The sequence below is a fragment of the Marmota marmota genome, unplaced genomic scaffold (genome assembly GCF_001458135.2).
Source record: "Marmota marmota marmota unplaced genomic scaffold, marMar, whole genome shotgun sequence".
Taxonomy (NCBI): domain Eukaryota; kingdom Metazoa; phylum Chordata; class Mammalia; order Rodentia; family Sciuridae; genus Marmota; species Marmota marmota.
The window spans coordinates 13,951,695-13,973,856 of record NW_026000240.1 but is presented as its reverse complement, the minus strand read 5'-3'; the positions used below and the strand labels follow the sequence as shown (position 1 = coordinate 13,973,856).

At 42.3% G+C, this 22,162-nt stretch overlaps 2 protein-coding genes across 14 annotated transcripts in view; one reads left to right on the top strand and one right to left on the bottom strand.

The window, feature by feature from the left end:
* Veph1 (ventricular zone expressed PH domain containing 1) overlaps positions 1 to 22,162 on the top strand; it is a 256,719-nt gene that overhangs the window by 41,492 nt on the left and 193,065 nt on the right. For 11 of the 13 annotated variants that reach the window (XM_048794148.1, XM_048794145.1, XM_048794142.1 and 8 more), the window contains exon 4: positions 1,618 to 1,792. In XM_048794148.1, the coding sequence (XP_048650105.1) occupies positions 1,618 to 1,792 (175 nt within the window). Of the gene's footprint in view, positions 1 to 1,617; positions 1,793 to 15,446; positions 15,583 to 16,074; positions 16,191 to 22,162 lie in introns of those variants that run through there. The other 2 variants (XM_048794153.1, XM_048794151.1) reach the window with 2 other exon arrangements.
* Ptx3 (pentraxin 3) lies at positions 15,260 to 20,551 on the bottom strand. The gene is made up of 2 exons (XM_048794473.1): positions 20,035 to 20,551; positions 15,260 to 16,478 (listed from the first exon to the last, which is right to left on the bottom strand). The coding sequence occupies exons 1-2, from the start codon at positions 20,218 to 20,220 to the stop codon at positions 15,855 to 15,857; spliced, it is 810 nt and encodes a 269-aa protein (XP_048650430.1). The 5' UTR covers positions 20,221 to 20,551; the 3' UTR covers positions 15,260 to 15,854.

The following is a 22,162-nucleotide window of genomic DNA, read 5'->3' as shown; positions in this document are numbered from 1 at the left end:
TGTTTGGTTGGTAATTGCTTTTACTAGTGAGACCTAGAGTTGGGCCACACCTCCATGATCACCCACCAGGATGGGGGTAGACAGACTAGGATCCAGAGGCTGTTCTTCCATCGGTGCCTTCCCCTGCATTACGTCCCAGTGACAACTGTCACCTTACATCAACATTGGCTTCATCAGTTATTCAAAACCAGGTGTTTATTGAGGACTTCTCATAAACCCAGAATTATGGGAGGAGCTAGAGGACCCTCCAAACAACCACCTTTCTGTTGTGATATCATAATATGAACTCCTTTCCCAAACAGAGAGGTGAAGTTGATGATACTAATGTGTGTCATTCATTTTTAAGAAAACAACTTGTGTCTTCCAAATATTATTTCCTAATTAGGTAACTACATGCCAATAGAAGTATTTTATATGCAAGGGTATTTATGTTCAGTTACAAAATCAATCAAGAAAAGAATTTTTTAGGGTACAGAATGCCTTATGTTTTTAGTCAAATGTTCAGTATTTGTTCCTTCTGAATCTCAGCTGAAACTTTAGTTTCTTGGTTTTTTTTGGTTGACATATGACCTTGTACATCTTTGTAGGGCAGGGGGTGATTTTGACACCTGTGCATAACATGCAATGGGCGAATTAGAGCAGGTAGCGTTTCCCTCCCTTTAAAGTCTTGTTATTTCTTTGAGTTGTGTCAGGAAGCTTTACACCTCCCTCTCAGAGCCTTTATAAACTGTATAATAAATCACTGGGAACTAAGCCACCTGCTGTGTTGAGCACGATAGGTACTCTTCCCTCCAGAATGTGCTTTGGTTCTCTGACAGTCCAGCCTCTAGTGGCCACTATTCCACTCTCTACTTTTATGAAGTCACCTCTTTTAGCTCCCTCTTTCTGTGCCTGATGTATTTTACTTACCAGAATGGCCTCCAGTTCCCTCCACGTCACAGATGACAGGATGCGCTCTTTGTTATGGCTGGGTGATATTCCATTGTGTGTCTCTGCCGCGTCTTCTTTCCTCGTTCCTCCTGGATTGACTGCACAGAGCTGCAGTTTTTAAGTTACAGTCAGAAAGCAACTTCTTCAGTTTTCCTTTGGTTGTATTCTCTGAGGAGTGTTCCTCTCCCAGGGACTCCTGGCTGCCATGGAGATTAATCCCCTTTCTTCCTGGTGCCTCTGTGTGCGGCTCCATCCTCCTGGCTTCCCCACACCCACCCACCCATCCATCTGCAGCTATTTCCATCTCCCCACCCAGGGCACCAAGGGCTCCTCACCTGTGCCTCCACAGGGTTCTTCCTGTGTCCACAGCTTTCCTATCCATAACCAGCCATCTCCTGTGCACCTCTCAGGTCCCAGCCAAGATGTCGCCTCCTCCAGGAAGTGTTATTGACCCTTCTTGATGCCCCTTCTTTGCTCCCTGGGCACCCTGCATTCTGCTTCTTCTGTCAACAGCCTGTCAAATTCTCCCCAAAAAGACCGAGAGTTCCCAGGTGCCACGTAGGTGGGGCAGAGCCTGCGTTTCCACAGGTGCATTCTGGGAGCTTGGCCCAGGCAATATTTGGGATGGTTAAGTACATGAGTGAACAGTGAGTCGCTGTCATTTGTTGCTTTCTTGTGTTTCCCCAGAATTACAACCGGCCCCCTGTGATGGCACTAGCCATCCCCATTGCCGTGAAGTTCCTCCGCAGAGGCAGCAGGGAGCTGCGCAGGAGCCTGTCTAACTACCTGTGTCTGGCTGCCATCGCCAAGGCGGAGCTCCTGGCCGAGCACACCGAGGTGATAGTCAGGAGCATACTTCAAGGTACAGTGTGAAGGCCAAGCTCAGGTGCATGTCTCTGGGGTTGTCTAGAGGTGTCTTCCTAAGTGCTTATGGTTTGTGGAGGGAGATCTGGAGGTGAGGACCCCTGGTCTTCGGCCCTGCTTCTAAGTGACTTGTGAGCATACATAAAGTCTCTAGGTCTGGCTGAGGCTTCTGTCCATCTGATGAGTTGCCTGGACACATTGGACAAGCGATAGGCGCCCCTCCAATTCTGCATATCTCAGTCCAGGGGGCTGTTTCCCACCACCCTGGCCGCCTGCTCCAACTCCAGCTCTAGAGGGTGTCTCTGTGATGGTGGGGCAGGCCCCACTGCTGGCGGTACTGAGAACCTCTTCTTCCCATGGTTTTCAAAAGTAAAAAATGCCCTTGATTAGATGAAATACACCAGAGTGTTTAATGTCTTCTTCAATGTGATCATAACTTGGTAGTGACTTAAAAGAGAGAGGCCACAAAAAATCAAACCAGGTCCTCTCTCTTAATTGTTCCAACTTTGGAAGTACAGACAAGGTCAAATTACTCCACACAAAATATTCACCTTGTCTTCTCTTTTTCTTTTGGCTTCAGATCCCAAACTTTTTTTGTAAAATTTGGGATCAGACAACAAGAGATAATATAAGTGATATGTATTCAAATGCCCCCAGTCTCATTTAAAAAAAAAAAAAAAAAACCTGTGAAATTCACAAGTTACTTACCCCTTATTTCACGGACACATCCCACACGCCCAGGTGGAGCTTCCACACTGTGAAGTGCTCCCAGTCCAACTGATGAGATAAAAACTAGCAGTCCGGTTCCATCCAGCCTCAGAATTACCAATTAATTAGTCCCTTAGTTCCACCCAGCCCTTAGGATTAACAACAAACCAGTCCTCCAGTTCTGCCTAGCGCTTGGGATGCCAGCTCAGTCCTCCTATTCCCAGCACCAGCTTACTGTAGACCTCCTAAGGAGGGTTCTCTGCACCCCTAGACCTCTGAGTGGGTCCTCCCAGTGTCTGCTGATGCTCAGATATATCTGAGGCAAGCTGAATGGTAAGGTCTCTCTCTCGACCTTGTACTCGCCTGTGAAGAGTTGTCATTAATAACCCCAGTCAGGATTTTTATTTCTAATTTCCTTTGGCTATAGAATTTAAATGCTAATTTCACTTTATATGTGATATTGAATTTGCTAAAAGTCCAGAAAAACAATTATACTTTTTCACCTCCTTGGAAACACTATTGGAACAAATTCATAGGACTTGCAAACATTGAAACACACAAGCATTTCAAGACCGTGGTAGTCCAACGTGCTACTAACAGATTTATGAAAAAAAATTGAATGATATCTTTACAGCCGCCAAGAATTTAGCTCATCCATTTGAGATTTTTTAAAATATGGTTTCAGTGACAAAGAAATCTTTGAAACACAAAGTATACTTTCTAAATTCACTGCAAGCATTTGAAATAAACAAATGATTTGGTTTATTTGATTTGGCACCATGAAAATTACCATGAAATGAATGGTAACTCGAGCTACAAAAGATTGGGACTGCGTGTTTCAGGATTTAGATTTTCAGGATCAATGTGACAGTAAAAGTCCCCCATGGCCCACATGAGTAGCAACACGGAAGGAATTTTGCTGTCTCTGAGTAGCAGATTTTCTGCTCTTCAAATCTTTGTCTAGTCCTGCCGAACAGCTCTAGGAGGCATGTTGGGACTTCATTCTTCATTACTGTAGTTTTTCTTGCCTCTAGACTGTCAACTTTGACCTGTAGTATCCTAATTTTCATATTTCTTCTTCTGAATGGCCAACCACTTGACCAAAATTATTATAATGACGTTAATAATAATTACAATGGCTGAAGTTTACTGCATGCATTCTTTATGACATTAATCCATTTATACCCACTGTATCATGTAATGCCCACAAGAACCCCAAACTGAGGTACTATTCTTATCCTATTTTATAGTTGGTAGTATTTTGAGTAGTAAAAGCCCCAGGTATAAATGGTTTGACGAAGGAGAAAAGGAGGAGGGGAAGGAGGAGGAACAACTCCTCTTTGGCACATGACCGAAGAAGTCCACTAGTAAGTATATCAGATTTCTCGAGCGGCTCAGTGGTTGTACTGAAGGTCATTGCACAGTTCTGCTCCCTGCGGCTGGGTTTACTTGTGTGTTCCACTGTGGGCCGCCACAGCTCTTTGTCCATGACATCACAAATACTGGCTGTACCCCAGGCCATCCAGCCTCATGTCTGCTTGCCCTGACATGGGCCACAGACCATTTCTGAACCAGCCCATCATCACTGCCAGGGGACACTGTACATCCTTGGCCAGGCTTAGGTCACGAGCCAGCCTGACAGCAGAACCACCCAGATGGGAAGTGTAGAAAGAACGGACCCCAAAAGAAACCCAGGCTATTCAATAAAAGAGAATAAAATTATGGCATTTGCAGGTACATGGATGGAGTTAGAGAATATCATGCTAAGCGAAGTAAGCCAATCCTGAGAAACCAAAGGCCGAATGTTTTCTCTGATAAGTGGATGTTAATCACTTATCAGAGGGAGGGAGCATAGGATGAGTGGAGGAACTTTGGATAGGGAAAAGGGGAGAAGAGAGGGGAGGGGTATGGGGATAGGAAAGATGGTGGAATAAGACGGACATCATTACCCTAGGTACATGTATGACTGCATGAATGGTGGGACCCTACTTCGGATACAACCAGAGAAATAAAAAATCGTGCTCCATTTGTGTACAATGAATCAAAGAGCATTCTGCTGTCATGTATAACTGATTAGAACAAATAAATTTAAAAAACAAAAAAGAAAGCCAGGCTGATGCCAGCAGTAGTGTGAGTACATACAGGATCCCACAACCCCACAAATACCTACCATTGCACTTTGTACACTGGCAAGCTGATGCTCTGGGAGGTTACCAGGGGGATCGGCCCTGGCCATGTCACACTGCAGCCCACCCCCACAGCTGAATCTCAGTTCCACCCAACACTTGAATTCTTATCTTTCTGGGCAGAACCCAGCTCCCCATAAATATTAGCCAGGATGTTGAAGCCAATCATGACTGCCTCCCTATATTTCAATCCCTTGGGGACCAGGGAACTTGCCATTTCCTGTGAGGACACATGTCATCTCTAGACAAATCCAAGTGCTCAGCTTTTCTTCCACAGGCTGAATTAAAAGTTCTCTCTCTGGGGCTTCCCACTTTGGGCTTAGGCTATTGTCCTGTTGGGCCATCAACCCCTATTGCTCTTCATAATCAAGCTTCTAGATGTGGGGACACACGGTGACACCTCCCACTCCTTCCTGCGCTGGCTTTCCTCCTCTGATGTAACCACCATGGCTTCCTCCCAGTTCCTTCAACTCAGCAGATGATGAGTTGATTCTACATTCATTTGCATTTGCGGGGTGTACCCCAGTCCCTCTGCATGGCCACCCTCTTGTTCCCTGTTGTCATCATGGGCAATCCATGCTGCCCCTGATGCTCCAGGCTCCGTCGGGTGCATTTTGAGGACTCAAATGGACCCCCCCCCTTCCCAGAGGCCATGAGTCAGATTCACTTTCTGTCCACCACACAAGCTCACTTTTGACTCCCGGTGAAGTTATTGTCCATTAAGTCTCCACATATACATATAGTTATTGTTTTGGGATATTATATGTGTATGTATGCATGTGTATACAACTTGATTTAACAAACATGTACATCTTTATATATACATCATATATGCATACATTTATGTGTATATGCACAATATATATAATGTGTGTATACGTACAGTTGTTTGAGCATATTCATCAGTCTCCACTGCATTCTGGTGTTTAGCTGGTTTTTTAATCCTCATGCAAGGACTTACTTATCCTTAATTCTTTATGCTTTTTTTTCTCATGAGATTTCAGCTTATTGCTTTGCCATGTCAAGATCTTATTGGAGATTATATCTTTCATCTCAATATATCTAACAGTTCTTCCAAGGTTCTTGTCATCTGTATGCACACTGGCACTCTGGTCTCCATTTTGGAGCCTTAGTTAAAGCATGGGTCAGATAGAGCAGGAGAGCCTGGTGGTGTGGCAGTGGTGTCTGCCCCTTAGCTTCAGTTGGTATCATTTCATTAACAATGTTTTTTACAATTTATTATAATATGTCTGTCCCTGATTTCAAACCAATGGCTTTGTGTATGTTTATAAATTTTACCCCTGAAGGTAATTATTTCAATAGTTCCAAGTCAATTTTTTTTCAGTTTTCATTATTAATGGTTATATAGGTAATGTTTACTTTTACATTAAATGTAAATACAAATTTATTTTATTCAAATTGTGCAGACTCCATTTGTTTGCTTTGTATCCTCTGAATTCTCAGTGAGAGGAAACTATAAAAGGCCTTTTCATAAACTACAAAAGGAGGGTTACAGACATAAACAGAATTATATTGAGTCACACTTGAGTTATATTGGGTCACACATGAATGTTACAAATAAAATAGACAATTGCACCAGCATTGTAGAGTCAATGCACAACAAATATTTTCTTAATTTAAAAAAATCCCGTCCCATTTAGTTTTGTGGGCAAAGTTTAATAAATATGCAAGAAATAAAAAAATTATAATTTTATGTAAACTTTTCCAGATAAAACGAAGTACTTTCTCTAGCTAAATAATGCTTGTATGTCCATGATACTATCAGACAAGAATGGTGTAAGAAAAGGAAATGCAAGTCCATCTTTATCTAAACATAGATGCATAAATCATAAGCTTTTAGCAGCATGACTCTAGCAGTACTTGGAACAGGTGATGATTAGCATTTGTTGAGTGTGTGCTATATCCCAGCCACTGATCTTTTACTCACATAACTCTCCCCTGGTAGTTTATGAGGAGAAACTGCATTATCCCATTTTATAAAATGCATAGTGACCAAGTTGGATCTACCCCAGGAAGGCAAGGATGGCTTAACCTGCAAAATGTACTTCCCTACAGTAAGACTAACAGGGTAATCAGTGGTCAGTAGGAGTGTCTTGAAAAGTTCTGGACCCATTCATGGAAAACAATTGCAAACTAGGAATTTTGGAGAACTCCCTTAATGTGATTTAGAGGATATTTATATATTTAATGGTGAAACAGCAGAAGCATTACCTTGAAGCCAGGGATGAAACAAGGATTTTACTACATTGAAGTAGATGTATTTACTGTGGCACTATAAACCCTAGATGAGAAAAATAAATGAACATTGGAAGAATCAGAAAGGAAATGGCAAAAAAACATTATCTAAAAATATGATTGTTTGTAGTATAATATATAAATATTCTCTAGTCAATTTTAGACACAATGACAGAAAGTTTAGTGATTCAACTTGTAGAAACCATTTGTTTGTCTATGTGTCAGTAATATACATTGGAAATAAATTAGTTAAAATTATTATTTAAAGTAGAAAAATACATGATATCTAGAGGGAAAATGCATGTGACTCTTGAGTAAAAATTATAAAACCTTTTTGAAAGCAATGAAAAGATAAGCAAGTTGATCAATATACTATTGATGCTCATGGATGGGAGAACTTGAGGTAGCAAAGATGTCAACTTTCAATAAATGCAGTGACATTTTAATAAAATACCTACAGAGATTTTTATTAAAGATAACAAGCTTGTTTTAAAATGCACAAAAGAGTAAGTGGAACAGATAGCCAAAACTATTTTGTAGAAGGAGAAGACAGGAGCAGTGGGGGAGGAGGAGGTGGTAATTTCCCTACTTGTGAAGTCATAGTAACTAAGAGGGTACAGTACTAGTCCTAGAGTAGATAAAAGCCCATGTGACAATGGGCAGGCCAAAGACAATCCCCTGCACACATGAAAATTGGACATATGGCAGGGAAGACTTTGCAGTGGAGAAGAGTGGACTATTCAATAAATGGTTCTAAGACAGCCATCTGCAGAACAGTACATATGAATTAATTTCAAGTATAATAAAGACCTAAATATAAGAAGGAAAATTTTATCTCTGTTAGTTAAATTCAAAGTATGTTCATAATAAAAGCAAACTAGCAACTTCATTTTTCTAGCAAAGGGTACCAAGACCCCAAACTAAAATCATACCTTTGATTTTATCAAAGCCAAGAATATCACTTTGGGCAATGAACTTATTTTCTGCTTAAGCCATATTGGAGGTAACTTGGTATTTCATAACATCAGAACCCTTTTAGAGAGACTGTTGTTTAGTGTTCCTGAGTAATTCTCCACATTCACTTTCTGCCATATGAAGACAGATATCCTTCTGACCAGCACTGGGAAATAAAAGCATGACCAATGTGTAGGCTGCTCTAGTTGCCACATGGCTCACCCAGGAGGCTGACAGTACTATTGTGGTTTTGAGATCGTCTCCAAAATCTATGGGGTTTGGAGAGCTCATAGGGAGCGTTCTACAAATTTTGATTTGGAGCTCTATGATGCAAAGCACAGTCTGTCATCAAACTCAGAAGCAGTGCTGTCCCTTCCTCTGCATTTCTGGGTCAGTAGCCCCAACCAGGAACCATGCCTTTCCATCAACATGCATTTTACGTGGTCCTCTGGCACAAGGCAAAAGATGACCTCAAATGATTTGAAACCTAAGCAGAAGGTTGGAAAGAAAATATAATATTGTCTCAGCAAGAGTCCAAATTCCTTTCTGACTTTACTGGCAACAGCCCGCAGAAGACTGTCTAGTTAATTATGATAAATTCACCTCATTTCTTTCCCTGTGTGAGACAAAATTCAAACCACTGATTGGTGAGTCGCTTCAGAAAAATGAAGATAGGAAATTGACTCCCCATTTATTATGGAAGTAATAATATGCCCCAGGTAGGGTGGATGAGCATCTATGCTCTGTACAGCACTCAGCCCATAGTTCCTCTCCTTCTTATTGTCGTCAGCATTGTTGCTGCTGTTCTCTCTCTAGTCATGTATTTGCTATGTACCATCCCATGTTAAAATGTTAGAGGCAGAGCCATGTCCATTCATGGAGTTTCATCTTCTCCAGGGAGATGCTAAGCTATTGAACATTCATGATACAATTATTATTAAAAGATCTTCAGTTTCACCATATTTCAGGTTGCTAGGAAAGAGTTTATTGATCAAATATTCTAGGCAACAAGTTATTCAACTTACTAGGAATATTTTAAATGAATGTTAATACACATGGGGAAATTTTAAATATAATACTGGGAAAGCCAATCGAAAGATGAATAAAGGAATAAAGACACATCTTGTAAGAGAAAAGGATTTCTTTGGAGTTGTTAGCCAAGGCCTGGATCTGATGTAAGCCAGAGTTTGCACCTTGATGACTTCACCAGCAGATGCAGCTGTCGAGTACAGGAGGCCTCACAGACAGGAACCCACATGCTGGACTCTGAGACCACTCTGCACAGTATGGCAGGGGACGCCTCACAGACAGGGCATCCATGTGCTGAACTTGGGCAATGTTTTAGTCAGTTTTTGTGTTGCTCTGACCAAAAGACCTGACAAGGACAACTTAGAGAAGGTTAAATTTGCTTCAGCTCATGGTTTCAGAGTTTCAGTCTGTGGTTGGCTGAGTCCATAGCTATGGGCCTGAGGTGAGGAAGAACATGGCAGAAGGGTATGGTGGAGGAAAGCATCTCAGAATATCAGATCCAGGAAGCAGAGAGAGGTCAGCTCACCAGGGACAAAATCTAAACCCTAAAGGCAAGTTCCTAGTGGCCTACCTCCTCCAGCTGCACCATGCCTGCCTACAGTTACCACTCAGTTAATCCATTCAAGCGGATTCATACACTGATTAGGTTACAGATCTCCTAATCTAACAATTCACCTTTGAACATTCTTGCATTGTCCCACACACGAGCTTTTGGGCAACATCACATATTCGAACAATAACATTCCTCCCCGGCTCCCACCAAGCTCATATCCATCTCACAATGCAAAATACATCCAGTCCATTTCCAAAAGTCCCCATAATCTTAACAGTTACAGCATTGTCAAAAATCCAAGTCCAAAATCTCGTCTGAGACTCAAGGTAAACTCTTAGCTCTGAATCACCATGAAGATCAAAACAAAATTGCATGTCCAATATATAATGGCACAGAGTAAACGGCACAAAGGGGAACAGAGGGGCATAGAAAGAAGTGATAGGAACCAAGTAAGACCAAAATCCAACTAGGCAAATGAGTCCTGTAGCTCCATGTCCAGCATCTGGGGCACATGGCATTATGATATTTTCTTCAAAGGGCTTGTGCAGCTCTGCCCCATGACCTTGCTGGTTATAGCCCCCATGGCCGCTCTCCTTTCTGTATGAAACTAAATCCAAACCACTGATTGGTGAGTTGCTTTAGAAAAATGGAGACAGAAAATTGACTCCCCATTTATTATGTCCCATGTACAATGGTAGAGGCTTAAAGAGAGCATCTAATGTGGAAGAGCATCTAATGGGAAACTGCAGGAATCCACTTGTCTCTGTTTAATTCCTGTAGCTTTTCTGGGCAGACATTTCTGGCATGTCTTAAACTTGAGGGTCTTCACTGCAGCTTTGGCTTCCTTCTCATATCTTCATGCCTCACCCTTTCAGGGGCTGCCTGCAAAGATTCAAACCCTGATGCCCCCTGCCTGGGTTCCCAGGCCTTCTTTTGAAATCTCACTGGAATCCTCCATGACCCCCTAAGTCTAGCCACCTGCATTTCTGCAGAACCAGCACCACACGGTTAATCCCAAGCTCTGCTATCCTCTCAAGAAATAGTCCAGCCTCCTGGGACCATGGCTGGAGTGGCCTCTGAGTGCCTGGGTGGCTAAAGTGTGGTGAAACAACTTCCAAAGGTCTCCCTGTGCAAGCAGAGTCTCTTCTCAAAGAAATGTTTACTTTTACAACCTTTAACTGAGATAGGTGTGATCTTGCCAATTCCTGAGATGCTCTTAAGCCATCTTTCCTGTTGTTTCTGAGTAAAGTACTTAGCATCTCTTTAGTGGATATACTCCCTTTAGCAACCACAACTATCTTAGCCCCAGCTGCACTCACACTTTTCTAGAAAAATTGCAAGTTTTTAGAATCGTTCTGCTTTCTGCTTCTGATTATTATGGTAAACTTGGCTGAAAACCATGAGCAATATTAATGCCACACCCTTAATGCTGTGCTGTCTAGAAATTTCCTCCAACCAGATTAATTAGGCCATTGTATTTAAATTCAGCTTCACAGAATGTCTCCAGACATGGGCATAATGTGAAGAACTTCTTTGCCAGAATGTGACATGAATTGCCTCTTGTCCAGTTTCCAATAGTGTGCTACTTCTCCTCTGAAACTTGGTGGTCCCAGTCTACTGTCCACAGTCCTGTTGGCATTCTGGTATTATAAGCTCCCACCTGAATCACCAGTTAAGCAAAATGTACAACACTCTATAGCTTTTCCAGCTTGCATATTTAACCTTTTCAAAATTCCTGCCCCAGTTTCTGAACCACTTGGTCAGGTTAGTCACAGCAACAACCCTACTCCTGGTACCAGTTTCTATTTTAGTAAGTTTTTGTGTGACCAAAAGACCTGATAAGAACAACTTCAAGGAGGGAAACTTGGTTTTAGTTCACAGTTTCAAAGAGAGGAGAATATACTGTAGTGTATTCATTTATGTGCATAGCATAAATGAATACACCACAATGAATTTCACCTTCATGTATATCTACAAAGCACTAATTTTTAAAAAGAAAAAAACATTTTTAAGATATACATTTCATTTCAAATGTTATTTCATCTTTCAGAGAGGAGAGATATGGGGAGATGGCCAGCGTCTCGGGTGTTCTTCCTGACGAGGAGGTGTAAGCCACCTGAGAAATTAAAGTCTAGAATAATTAGTGAAGAACCAAAAACAAGTAATCAGAAAGATATTTTCAAAAGTGGAGCCCTTGATAGGGTTAGTCCACATGGGTGGAGCTGGACAAAACATGGCAGTTTATTTAAGGGGGTACATTAAAAGGCAGAGATAAGGTTTCAAGGGCAGAGTCTTGCTTGTGATGTCTTGCAGCCAGCAGGTTGATTGGCATGTCACACCCATCTCCAGTGCTGTGTGGGACATGGCAGAGTGGCATAGGAATTCACAATGTCTCTGGGCAGTCTTACACGGAGGAAACGTCCACTGGAAGTTCCCAGACACCAGATGTTCCTATTCACTAGGCTGCGATGCTGACAAAGTCCACACATAGCTCAAGGACGGCTCACAATACAGAGAAAGAGAGAGCACACTCTGCTCACCAGAGACAAAATCTAAACCCCAGGGTCATGCCCCAGTGACCTACTTTCTCTAGCCACACCCTGCCTGCCTATAGTTACCCCCACCTGTTCTGTTCAAGTAGATCCAACAGCTGATTCATCTCACAATCTAATCTTTCACCTCTGAAGATTCTTTAGTCTTTTCACACATGAGCTTTTGTGGACACTTCATATTCAAATCATAACAGGCACCTTTCTCCACAATGTGGTTAAGAATGCTTCACAATGTCCACGGTCTGGACTATGAGTCCACTCACCATAATGTAGAAGAATCCTAACATCATTTATTAGTTTGTATATTTGTTTCTTTCTTTATTCATATTTTAATCTTTCTTTATTCATATTTTAATTGGGAACAACTTGGAAATTATGGAACATAAATAAATGAATGCCACAATGAATTTCACCTTCGTGTATATCTACAAAGCACTAATTTTAAAAAAGGGAAAACGTTTTTAAGATATACATTTCATTTCAAATGTTATTTCATAGTTTTGATAGCACTTTTATGTTCAATATCTCCTTGAAAAATCTTTATCAAGGTAGGCAAGTTTTGTTAATAAGTTAATAGGTAATGGTGCCAGGTTTGGATGTTGGATTTCTGACCCAAAAGCCACCATGCTTTTTTCTACACTCCAGATTGATCAAACTGAATGCAAAAGTCAGTAATATGAATTTCCATGTTCATGGAATCCAGAAATACATGGGCATACATAATTAAAGTCACTAAGACTTTTAACTTTAGGAGTGCTCTTTCTTTGAGCACTGAAAGAGAAGATGAAAGAATGATCTGAGAATCATCTACAAAACAAATTCTAGGATCATTGGCCTTAGTAACCTTCTCAAAGATGAGCTACTAATGTAAGATTTTACAAGAAATGAAATAGAAATCAATTATAATTATTTTTATAATTCTAATTCTTTAGTGAATTCAAGTCAATTAAGTGCAAGTTATAAATAGCAAACTCTAAAATTGTATGATATATGCTTAGTTGTCTAGTATCCTGAACATATCTTAGAAGAATTAATACTTAAAAGCCAATGTATAGACAAAGAACACACATCAACTGTTTTATTCACATATTATCTCTGTTGAAGAGTTGTTTCACTAGACACACCTACACATGTGCTAGTGACTGGTATCCCAGTTTCCCAGGGACTCAGGGATTCATGGGACATGAGGACTTTGATAAAGCTGGAACAGCCCCAAGAAAACCAGGACAGTTGGTCCCCCTACTCCACACAAGTGATGCTTTACATGTATGATGTATTACCTATTAGTCACACACACATTATTTCCTCCTAATAGTCTGGTCCTGAAGAATTATTTCACTATGCTATGATAGGGCGATGGCTCCAGTAACTAACCAGGAATGAAATTGTGTGCCAGTGTGTAAACTAAGCTAGTGAGCTGATATTTCTTTTTAGATATTTTTTTCTCAGGTTTACAAAATTCTTTACTTCTTCCTTTTGCTGACACCTCTGAATTCTAAATTCATTTAGTGCTAATAGTTAAGAAAATAAAAGTCCTGTATCCAACTTCCTGAAAATTACAATGTATCTTTTGAGTGTAGGCTGTGGATATTACAGAGAGATTAAGACGCATGGTCTTTTTAATTTAAAAAGTTACTGATCAGGATTAGATCGGGTAATATACTAAATGGATTAAGAAGATAAAAGTGTGTTTTTCTCTTATGTAAAGAAGTCAGGGGTAGATGGCCCAGGACAGGCTAGCTGGCTTCATGATCATGAGAAACCCAGGCTTCTGTATTGTTCTATGAAGTCTCATGGTCTGAAATGGTTACTGAAATTCCAGCCATCATTACTACATTCTAATCAGACAGAAGGAAGAAGAAGAAAATCATATGTAGCATTCAAGAATGGTCAGAACTTAGACATATCCATATCCAGCTACAGGTAATGCTGGAAAATGTTGACTTGACTTTAGTGGCCATATGTGCCACTAAAACTAGAATTCTATTACTTAGGAAAAGAGGTAAATTGGGTATCAGAGAACAATGAGAAGTCCTGGGCGCATATTTCCAGACTCGGTGCTATAGCAGTTTCTGTTTTCATGACTCAAGGATTACTTTATTTTCTTCTTTGCCCCAAACATACAGTTACTATAAGAAGTTAAAAGGCCCTTGCTTTTACTTTTGTTAGCCTACGAGTGCACATTTGTCTGGTCCACATCAACTGGGGTCTCTTAATAAACAGGTCTGTCTAATCCAGGAGGAAATGTGTAAGGGAGTTGCAGCCGAGCCCAACTCTGCCTGAATCTGGGTGGGTTTCATTCTCCCCGCTGAGAGCTCAGGTCATACAGACAATAGCAAGACAGGGCCTCAAGTGGCAGGGCCTACGTCAATGATGTGATTTCCCAGGGTCTGAGACTGGCCTCTCAGCTCATAACTGCAAGTAATTTTCTTAGAGACTCATCAGCCTGGTTTTGTGAGTCTCAAGAGCGAAATGAAACTGTAATGATATCATGAACATCCTCAAAAATAATTAGATTTGAGGGAGTTTCATTGCCTAAAGGCACAAAGAGTCCAACCCCCACCCCCTTTCCTGAGAAGGTCCAGGAGAGATAGGTAACTTGTCAGAGGACACTCAGCTAGTTATAAAATTACCTCTGGCCTTATTTGCAAATCTACATGCAGGAAATGATCTGCATCTGTTCCAGCCTCATCTTTAGAAGAACACATCAGGCCTGTGGTTCACCTACTTCAGGAGCAGCTTTTTAACACTAGCCCCTGCATGGGTCCACAGGAAGATACCAGTGCCCCTGGATGGGACCAGGTTGGGCCAACCTCTCCCTTGGGCACTAGAATTATTGCTCAGTTCCCAGATTTCTAGTTCTCCCCAGTGACCACAGCTTGCAGGTACACGCTGTCTCTGGGGAACTCAGATAATGCATGTTTGTTCTGTGTTTAAACAGTGGGAAAATTGTATATGCTCATGGAATCATCAAATTGGAAGAGACCTTGAGATCATGTTTCCTCAATTCCTTGACTTCTCAGGGGAGAAAACTAACCTCCAGCAAGATGAGGACCTTGACTCAGCCAAGATCCTGTTTCTTACTTAGGATTTAGGGGAAACCCAAATTAATTAATAATTGCTATTTACATAATCAGTCTCTGAAAACTAATTGCCTACTTTAGATGAAAAGGGAAAAGTGAGGTTCTTCAAAGCCTGCCTCACACTTAGAATCAGAGGCCAGAAGCTAGTTTTACAAAACATTTTATTAACAGCAGAGCTTTACAAAAATAAAATTAATACAAACCATTTTACAATATAATTTACACAACTATCCTCTTGAAAAAGGGATGTTTGACCATAACACATAAACTACATTCGTATTCATTAAGTCACTTTGTGGTATAAATACGTTTTTAGCATAATTTTCTGTAGCAAAAGTACATACCAAGAAGAATGAACAGTGGACAACAAATCCTGTTTTGTAATTCTTCCAATGCAAAATTCGTCTCTGGCCAAAAATAAATTAACCAAAGCAAAGCAGAACAGTCGTCCCTCTGTTCAACATGCACAGTTCTTTTCAATTATTTGGAGTTTATCTGACAGCGACGCCGCATTAATCTGAAACCGCGTGGCACCGAGTCTGGTAACAGAACCCCGAAGCCTTCTCCAGTGTCTCCCTTCCGCTGTTTACTCTGGATTGTGCCAAGGCAAATACGGGCCCAAAATGACTCTGGCAGTCGTGGGTCTCAAGTGTCCTCGTTGTGCACCGAACTTCGGAGCCTCCTGGAGGCTGGAGGCGTGTCAGCCAGGATGACCTTGGCTCCAGCGCCTGCGCAAGGCCTAGGAGACGTACTGCGCCCCGCCATGCGGCTGGACCTCGGTGACGCCCCACCCGACCACCTTGCCCCGGCGGCTGCAGGACTCGGGCCCCGCGGCCTCGGCCACCTCCTCCGGGCGCAGTGCGCGGTCCCACAAGTTCAAGGCCGTCACTCTGCCCGCGAAGGCCCGGGCCTCGTCGAAGCCGCCGGCACAGCAGCCGTTCTTCTCCTGGCCCAGCTGCAGCGCGCCGCCCTCGGGGACCACGTGGCCCCTGGCCTTCCCCGCCGCAGCTGCCACCAGCTCGCCGTCCACCCACAGTGACGCGCGTCCATCTGCGGAAGTCCAGGTGCCGCACAGGTGGGTCCACCTGCCCGGGGAGACCGCGGTGTCGGCCACCAGCGTGTTCTCCTCTCCGCCCACCACAAACGCTGTGGACCCAGGGCTGAGGTACAGCTGGATCTCGTAGGGACTCCTCTTGGTGCCGTAGGAGAACAGCACGGTCTTGTTCTGTACCTCTGTGGCTTTGACCCAGATGCACACACTGAGGGACTCGAGCGTCATGGGTCTCACGGGGTGCACGCTTCCAAAGATCTTCTTGGAACGCATGGGGAATAAAAGCGCCGTTTCACAGCCTAGAGCAGCAAGAAGTTAGGAATAGGAAAAAAAACAAACCTCAGAACTAGGCTGCATTTAGTTATTTTAACACAGGCACGTTAATAACTATAATTGACAACTATATGCAGTGTTATATTATCACTTAAGGGGCCTCCCGTCTAATCTCTGTAGAGTAAAGAAAATGAAAAGAAAGTCATCTGTCTTACTCAATGAAGCATCGGATAGAGAAGTGAACACCCGGATAGGCCACCCAGTCCAAACCCAGTAATATCGATCTCCCCTCCCACTTAACTTTTTTTTTTTTTTACTGTTGAATCACCATGAGCCAACTTCAGACAATGAGCCTATAATTCCCAGGGGTTCAGAGCTCAATTGACTTCCCTCTTCTTGACTTCTCTAGCCTCCTAAAATAATAAACTCGTGAAACCCAGTGGACCTGCTTCATTATATGTGGCTGTTCTCCACGTCTTTTCCAACAAAATTGTAGCACAATGATGTTATTGGAGAATACATTTTAATATACCATATGTTCTCAGATGTTTGAAGTTGTGAACTTTTAAAAGTTTTCAGAAAAATAATCTTTGAAAGGCAACAATGTATAATAATGATGACTAATCAGTATTCATTCTGGGCACCAGATAACTGTGCTAATCCATTGGTGTGTTATTTTAATCCGTCCTCACACCAACCCTAAAAAATAGACTTTTTATTCCCATTTTACATATGAGAAAATGAGGCAAAAAGAACTTGTCTGTGCTTCCATAGTTGATACATTTTAAAACTGGAATTTTAACTTAGGCAGTCTGGTTAGAGAAGCCACACCTTAAACATACTGCTTCCAAATAATAAAATCCTTGGTTTGGGCTAGGAAGCTGGAATTCAATTTATTTTGCTGCTCATGAGTACTATGCAGCTTTTGATGAGTCCCATCATCTCCGCAGGCCTCACTGTTATCTATAAAAAGCCCTTCTATTTCCCAAGTCTGTAAGCCACAAGTAGACAGCACTCAAGAAGAACTCGGTAGTCCAAGGACATGCTTAAAAATTCCTACTTTGTTCACATCCTTATAAATATTAGTTGAGTGGTAGTAGAAAAGCTTAAGAGGAATTAATTCTTCCAAGGGTCCTGGTTTGAGAACATATTTCTGCTAAGGAAGACTTCTGAGGAGAGGACTTTCAAACTTGGGGTGAGAGTTCATGAACTCCCACCTCTGTCCTTCTCAAGGCCACAGGAGCATCCAGGAGCTGGGGATGCTACAGGGAAGACCTTCCAGGGTCTTTTGGAAATGATGATATTGAAACTTTAACAGGTGGGCTCTCTGTGTGAAAAAGAATTTTTAAAAAACTAAATTAGAGCCAGACATTCACTTTATAACAAGCTAAAGGTGTGCTCTAAGATGGTTTTGAAAGTAGACTCCCAGAACATTTCAACACTAACTGGTGAATAGGAAGAACTTGCAGGAACCAAACACCCATGCAAGGGGTTGTAAACTGTGCTCAGCTCCTACAAATGGCTGTGAGCTGGCTTTGTCCTGAAAAGATTAAGCACATGTGGACTTAAACTTTTTGTGATGGTCAAAAGAAAGCCTGAAGTTCAGGAAATCATATAAAAGTAACTACAATATTAATGCACAAAACTGATTCTGGTACTCTGGAAAATGCAATCTGTTCCCTGAAAAAGTTAATGCCAAGGTTTTAAAAATTAATTTTTAAAATGAAATTACTAAGTCTGAATTTTTTCTAGATGCAGGCATTAATTAAAAAATAAAGTTCATAGAACAAAAGATTACCCTATCCCAGGGCATGGGAGATATTCTGGTCTGTTAAATTTTAGTCAAGTGGTGTTCAAGAGAGTGCCTACTGCAATCTAATTAACTGACTTCCTGTTTAAATAAGCCCAGGCGGTCAGGATCGCATTCCAGAGCATTCCTGGCTGTGTCTGGGAGACCCTGCTTCTCTCTAGGCTGCGCTGCTATATGCCTTCATAGAGTAGAGCTATGTGTTGGCTTTTTTTTTTTTTTTTTTGGTGGGCTTCCTTTAGGGGCCAGTGACTGAGGTTCTTTATGCCTCTTTAAAATGTCAGAAACTCTCTCATGAAATGGCTTTTAACTAAGATGTTTTCCTAATTATATTAACAAAGACCAAACAAAATTAAAACCAGCTTCTTAGAAAGCTGACAACAGAAAGATTAGGAATCCCTTAGGATCTGAACTGGCAGGAGACCAGAGGACAAATTAAAGCTTTTGGGTAAAAGTATTATTGAATGTAGTAAGAATTGACATTTAGAATTCATAAGTATATCCCTCTTCTGCTGTAACTAATATGCAAAAGTGAAGAAGAAAATTAGGGCAGCTCTTCTGTTTTTCGGGTACATTTTGTGTACACTGGCTTTATGTGGTTTGCAAAGCACAGAAATTTCATGCATTAACATAGAGAAATTATCATTTGTCTCCTCTCACATGAAGGCTGTATTTTATATTCAACTCTATGTTTTGTCTCCTCTGAAGCCCTATTTAATATTTAAGAAAATATGCCCTGTACTGCTAAATACTCTGATACTTGGCAAAGATCTACATTCTGGCATGGTTTCCAAGAGTTTAAAGGAACCACGCTCTCACACATGCTATATAACTCCTTGCCTTATCTGGTAGAAGTTGTTTTATTGGAAATGATGGGAAGGATGGCATTGTTTGTTTTTGTTTCTGGAGATTCTTATAAAAAGTTTGATATATTTTCTGACATGACACGAATTTTCTGAAACAATCCCAAATGATTATTACCTCACCATTTCTTAGAAATTTTGACTAAGAAAGAGTATTACTTAGCTCCAAGTCTTTTTTTCTCTTTCTTTGACCAACTTCAAAACGCATTATATTATTATAACCCAAGTCTGTTGGGAGGTTCATGGATGTCACGGGGTCTGTTCCCACAGGCTGCACCTAGTGGGGACTCTCTTTCTTCGCGGCCCTGATCCTCTGGGTCGGGCAGGACCGCCTGCACCTAACTCTGGCAGGTCTCGCACACCCTCCTTCTTCCACGGTCCAACCAATCCCACAGACCCTGAGCGCTGGCGGGGGAGGAGGAGCCCTGGGGGAACTGCTGACCCTTTGGGAGATCATATTCTGCCAAGTCTCCGGCTGGGAATAGGCCCGGAGGAGGAGCCGGCGGGGCCCCTGAAATAGCGCGGGAAACCGGAGCTCCAGCAGAGAGCGGAGCAGGACAAAATTAGAAGACGTGGAAATCCCTAACCGAGGGAAGCTGAGCCGCGCGGGTCCCGGTCACAACCGGCCAATGGAGCCCCTGCAGCGCCTGGCGGGATAGGGTGTCAGCGGCCTTTGACTGATGGCCAAGCCCCAGCCTTCCTCTGGGCGGCCCAGGCTGGGGATGATTCTAAGGGCAGGCTCCGCCTCGCGTGCAGCTCTGTGCCCGTGGCCCGGCTTGCAGCAGCAGAGCTCCGTGGTGGTTTCTGCTGCAGAAAAAAACTTTCGAAACCTCCCGCTTTCCTCAAGTATCTCTCCCTTTTGCAAAAGCAAACAATCATCTTTAGCTTGTTCCCTTAGCTACAAAGTATATGTACCTTATTTAGACCAAAAGGAGCGCGATAGGTAATTGGGGTTAGCAGAGAAAGTTGAAAGAAACTTACGGTCCTCAGTGGGATGGAGTCCGTTGAATATTTCGTTCTCCATGTTCACATACATGAGATCATAATCATCCGAGTTCTCGGCCAACGCTGCAGCGCAGACGGCGCAAAGCAGAACCACAGGGAGATGCATTGCGGGAGGAGACCAGTTCTTCCCTGGCTGGCGGGAGGGGAGCAGGCAGGGGCTCCGGTGAGGGAGAGAGGGGAGTGAGAAGGAGAGCCTGAGCCAGAGCTTAATAAACCCGGCGAAGCCTGAATGGGGATGAGTAATGCCGGTGGCACCGCACCGCACCAGAGTTCCCCTGGATTTGGGGGAGGGGGCTGGATGGGAGGGCGAGGGGGACGTGGAAGTTGCGCAACATTAAGCCACAAAGTTTACACTGCAGTCAGAGGAGGGTCAGAGGGGAAAGAAGGGAGAAACCCGGCTTGACAGTCCCCCTGAGGATTCGCTGTTGTAACTTGAATTGTTAGCACTAGGGATGAGGGGGCGGGGGAGAGACGTAACTCAGCGGGAATGGAGGTGTGAATGCAAATAATCATTTCGGCATTTGGTGTGAGTTTTTATTATTTCACAACCATTTACAGAAAACTTTTTTTTTTTTCACTTGTCCTTTGGACACTTTTCCGCTATGAAAATGGCTCTCTGATTCCAAGATAAACCAACCCAAAGAATTTCTCTGACTCTAGAAGCCAAGTTGCTTCTGAGTTATCTTGTCTTTAATCCTTTAGGAGTTGAAACTATACTTTTACAAACACATTTTAGATAGCAGGCACAGTACAAATGGGTAAGCCTAAAATGGAACGGAGCTGGGGGAGAGGGTATAAAATGGCTTTAGGCGTGTTTCTTTTCATAACCTAGTATTACATGGACGTTATGTTATTCTGTGAGGCTTAGAGGAAAGGATCATATGACAAAAGTAAATTTAGTAACTCCTTCTGACAAAATATGGAGAACTATGACAACTGAAAAGCCTCCTGTAAAAACATCTAGCAACAAATTTTAAAAATCTAGAAATGTGTTTACATTATAATAATATTAATAAAAATTTAAAACATTTAGATGGGTTCCAAAGCCAGATGGGTGTTACACTACAAGCCTGTAATCCCAGAGACTCAGGAGGCTGAGCAGAAGGATCACAAGGTCAAGGTCAGCCTGGACCATTTAGCAAGACCCTATTTCAAAGAGAGGGGGGTGGGGGCTGAGGATGTAGCTCAGTGGTAAAGTGCTCAATAAAGTAAGAAAACTATCCAGTACCAGAAGGGCAGGGGCAGGGTCAAGGAGGATGGGTCATCAGCCCTTTAGCAAGTGTAGATGACTATGTGGGAACAGAGCTGGGGCAGAGGATGGGTTGTTAGATGTGAGACCTTCCTAGGGCCAGGACCCTCAGAGGTCTACAGATTAGACTTCAAGGGTAAAACCCCACTCTGCCCAAGCATATGAAAACAGGAATCAAGTGTGGCTCTCTTCCACTGAACCCTACAAGACACCTAAGGGTTGATGACTTTGAGCCTCAAATGTTTGGATTGCAGAGGCATACCATCTGCCACAGTAAAAAATGATGCACAATCATGGATATTTCAACATGTGGGGGAATGAACCATCATACCTGAGAAATCAACAGAGCCAAAACAGTAAAACACCTCTCCTAATAACTTCATTTATTTAAAATCTCAGCTCAAAACTAGAAAATAAGTTTAAAATTATTCCAAGAACTAAAAGAAGGAAGTAGGAATATGAGAAGGAATAAGATATTGTCACACTGATTGACACACACCTGTAATCCCAGCAGATCCGGAGGCTGAGGCAGGAGGATCCTAAGTTCAAAGCCACCTTCAGCAATTTAGTGAGGCCCTAAGCAATTTAGCGAGACCCTGTGTCTAAATAAAAAGTGGCTGGGAAGGTGGCTCTGTGGTTAAGCACCCTTGGGTTCAATTCCCGGTACCAAAAAAAGTAAAAGACTAGGTAGGTTTTCTTAATAATTAAATATAACTTCTAAAACTTAATAAACTAATAGAAAATTTTAAAAGTGTGCAGAATTGATTAAAAGGCAAATTGGTCAAAGCTAAAGAGAGTA

Bases quoted from the DNA above. Each gene is read 5' to 3' on its own strand.
- Ptx3 (XM_048794473.1), bottom strand. From the start codon at position 20,220: ATGCATCTCCCTGTGGTTCTGCTTTGCGCCGTCTGCGCTGCAGCGTTG. The intron at 16,479-20,034 runs TCTAAATAAGGT...TATTCCTAACTT, and splicing joins ACCTATCGCGCTCCTTTTGG to CTTGCTGCTCTAGGCTGTGA.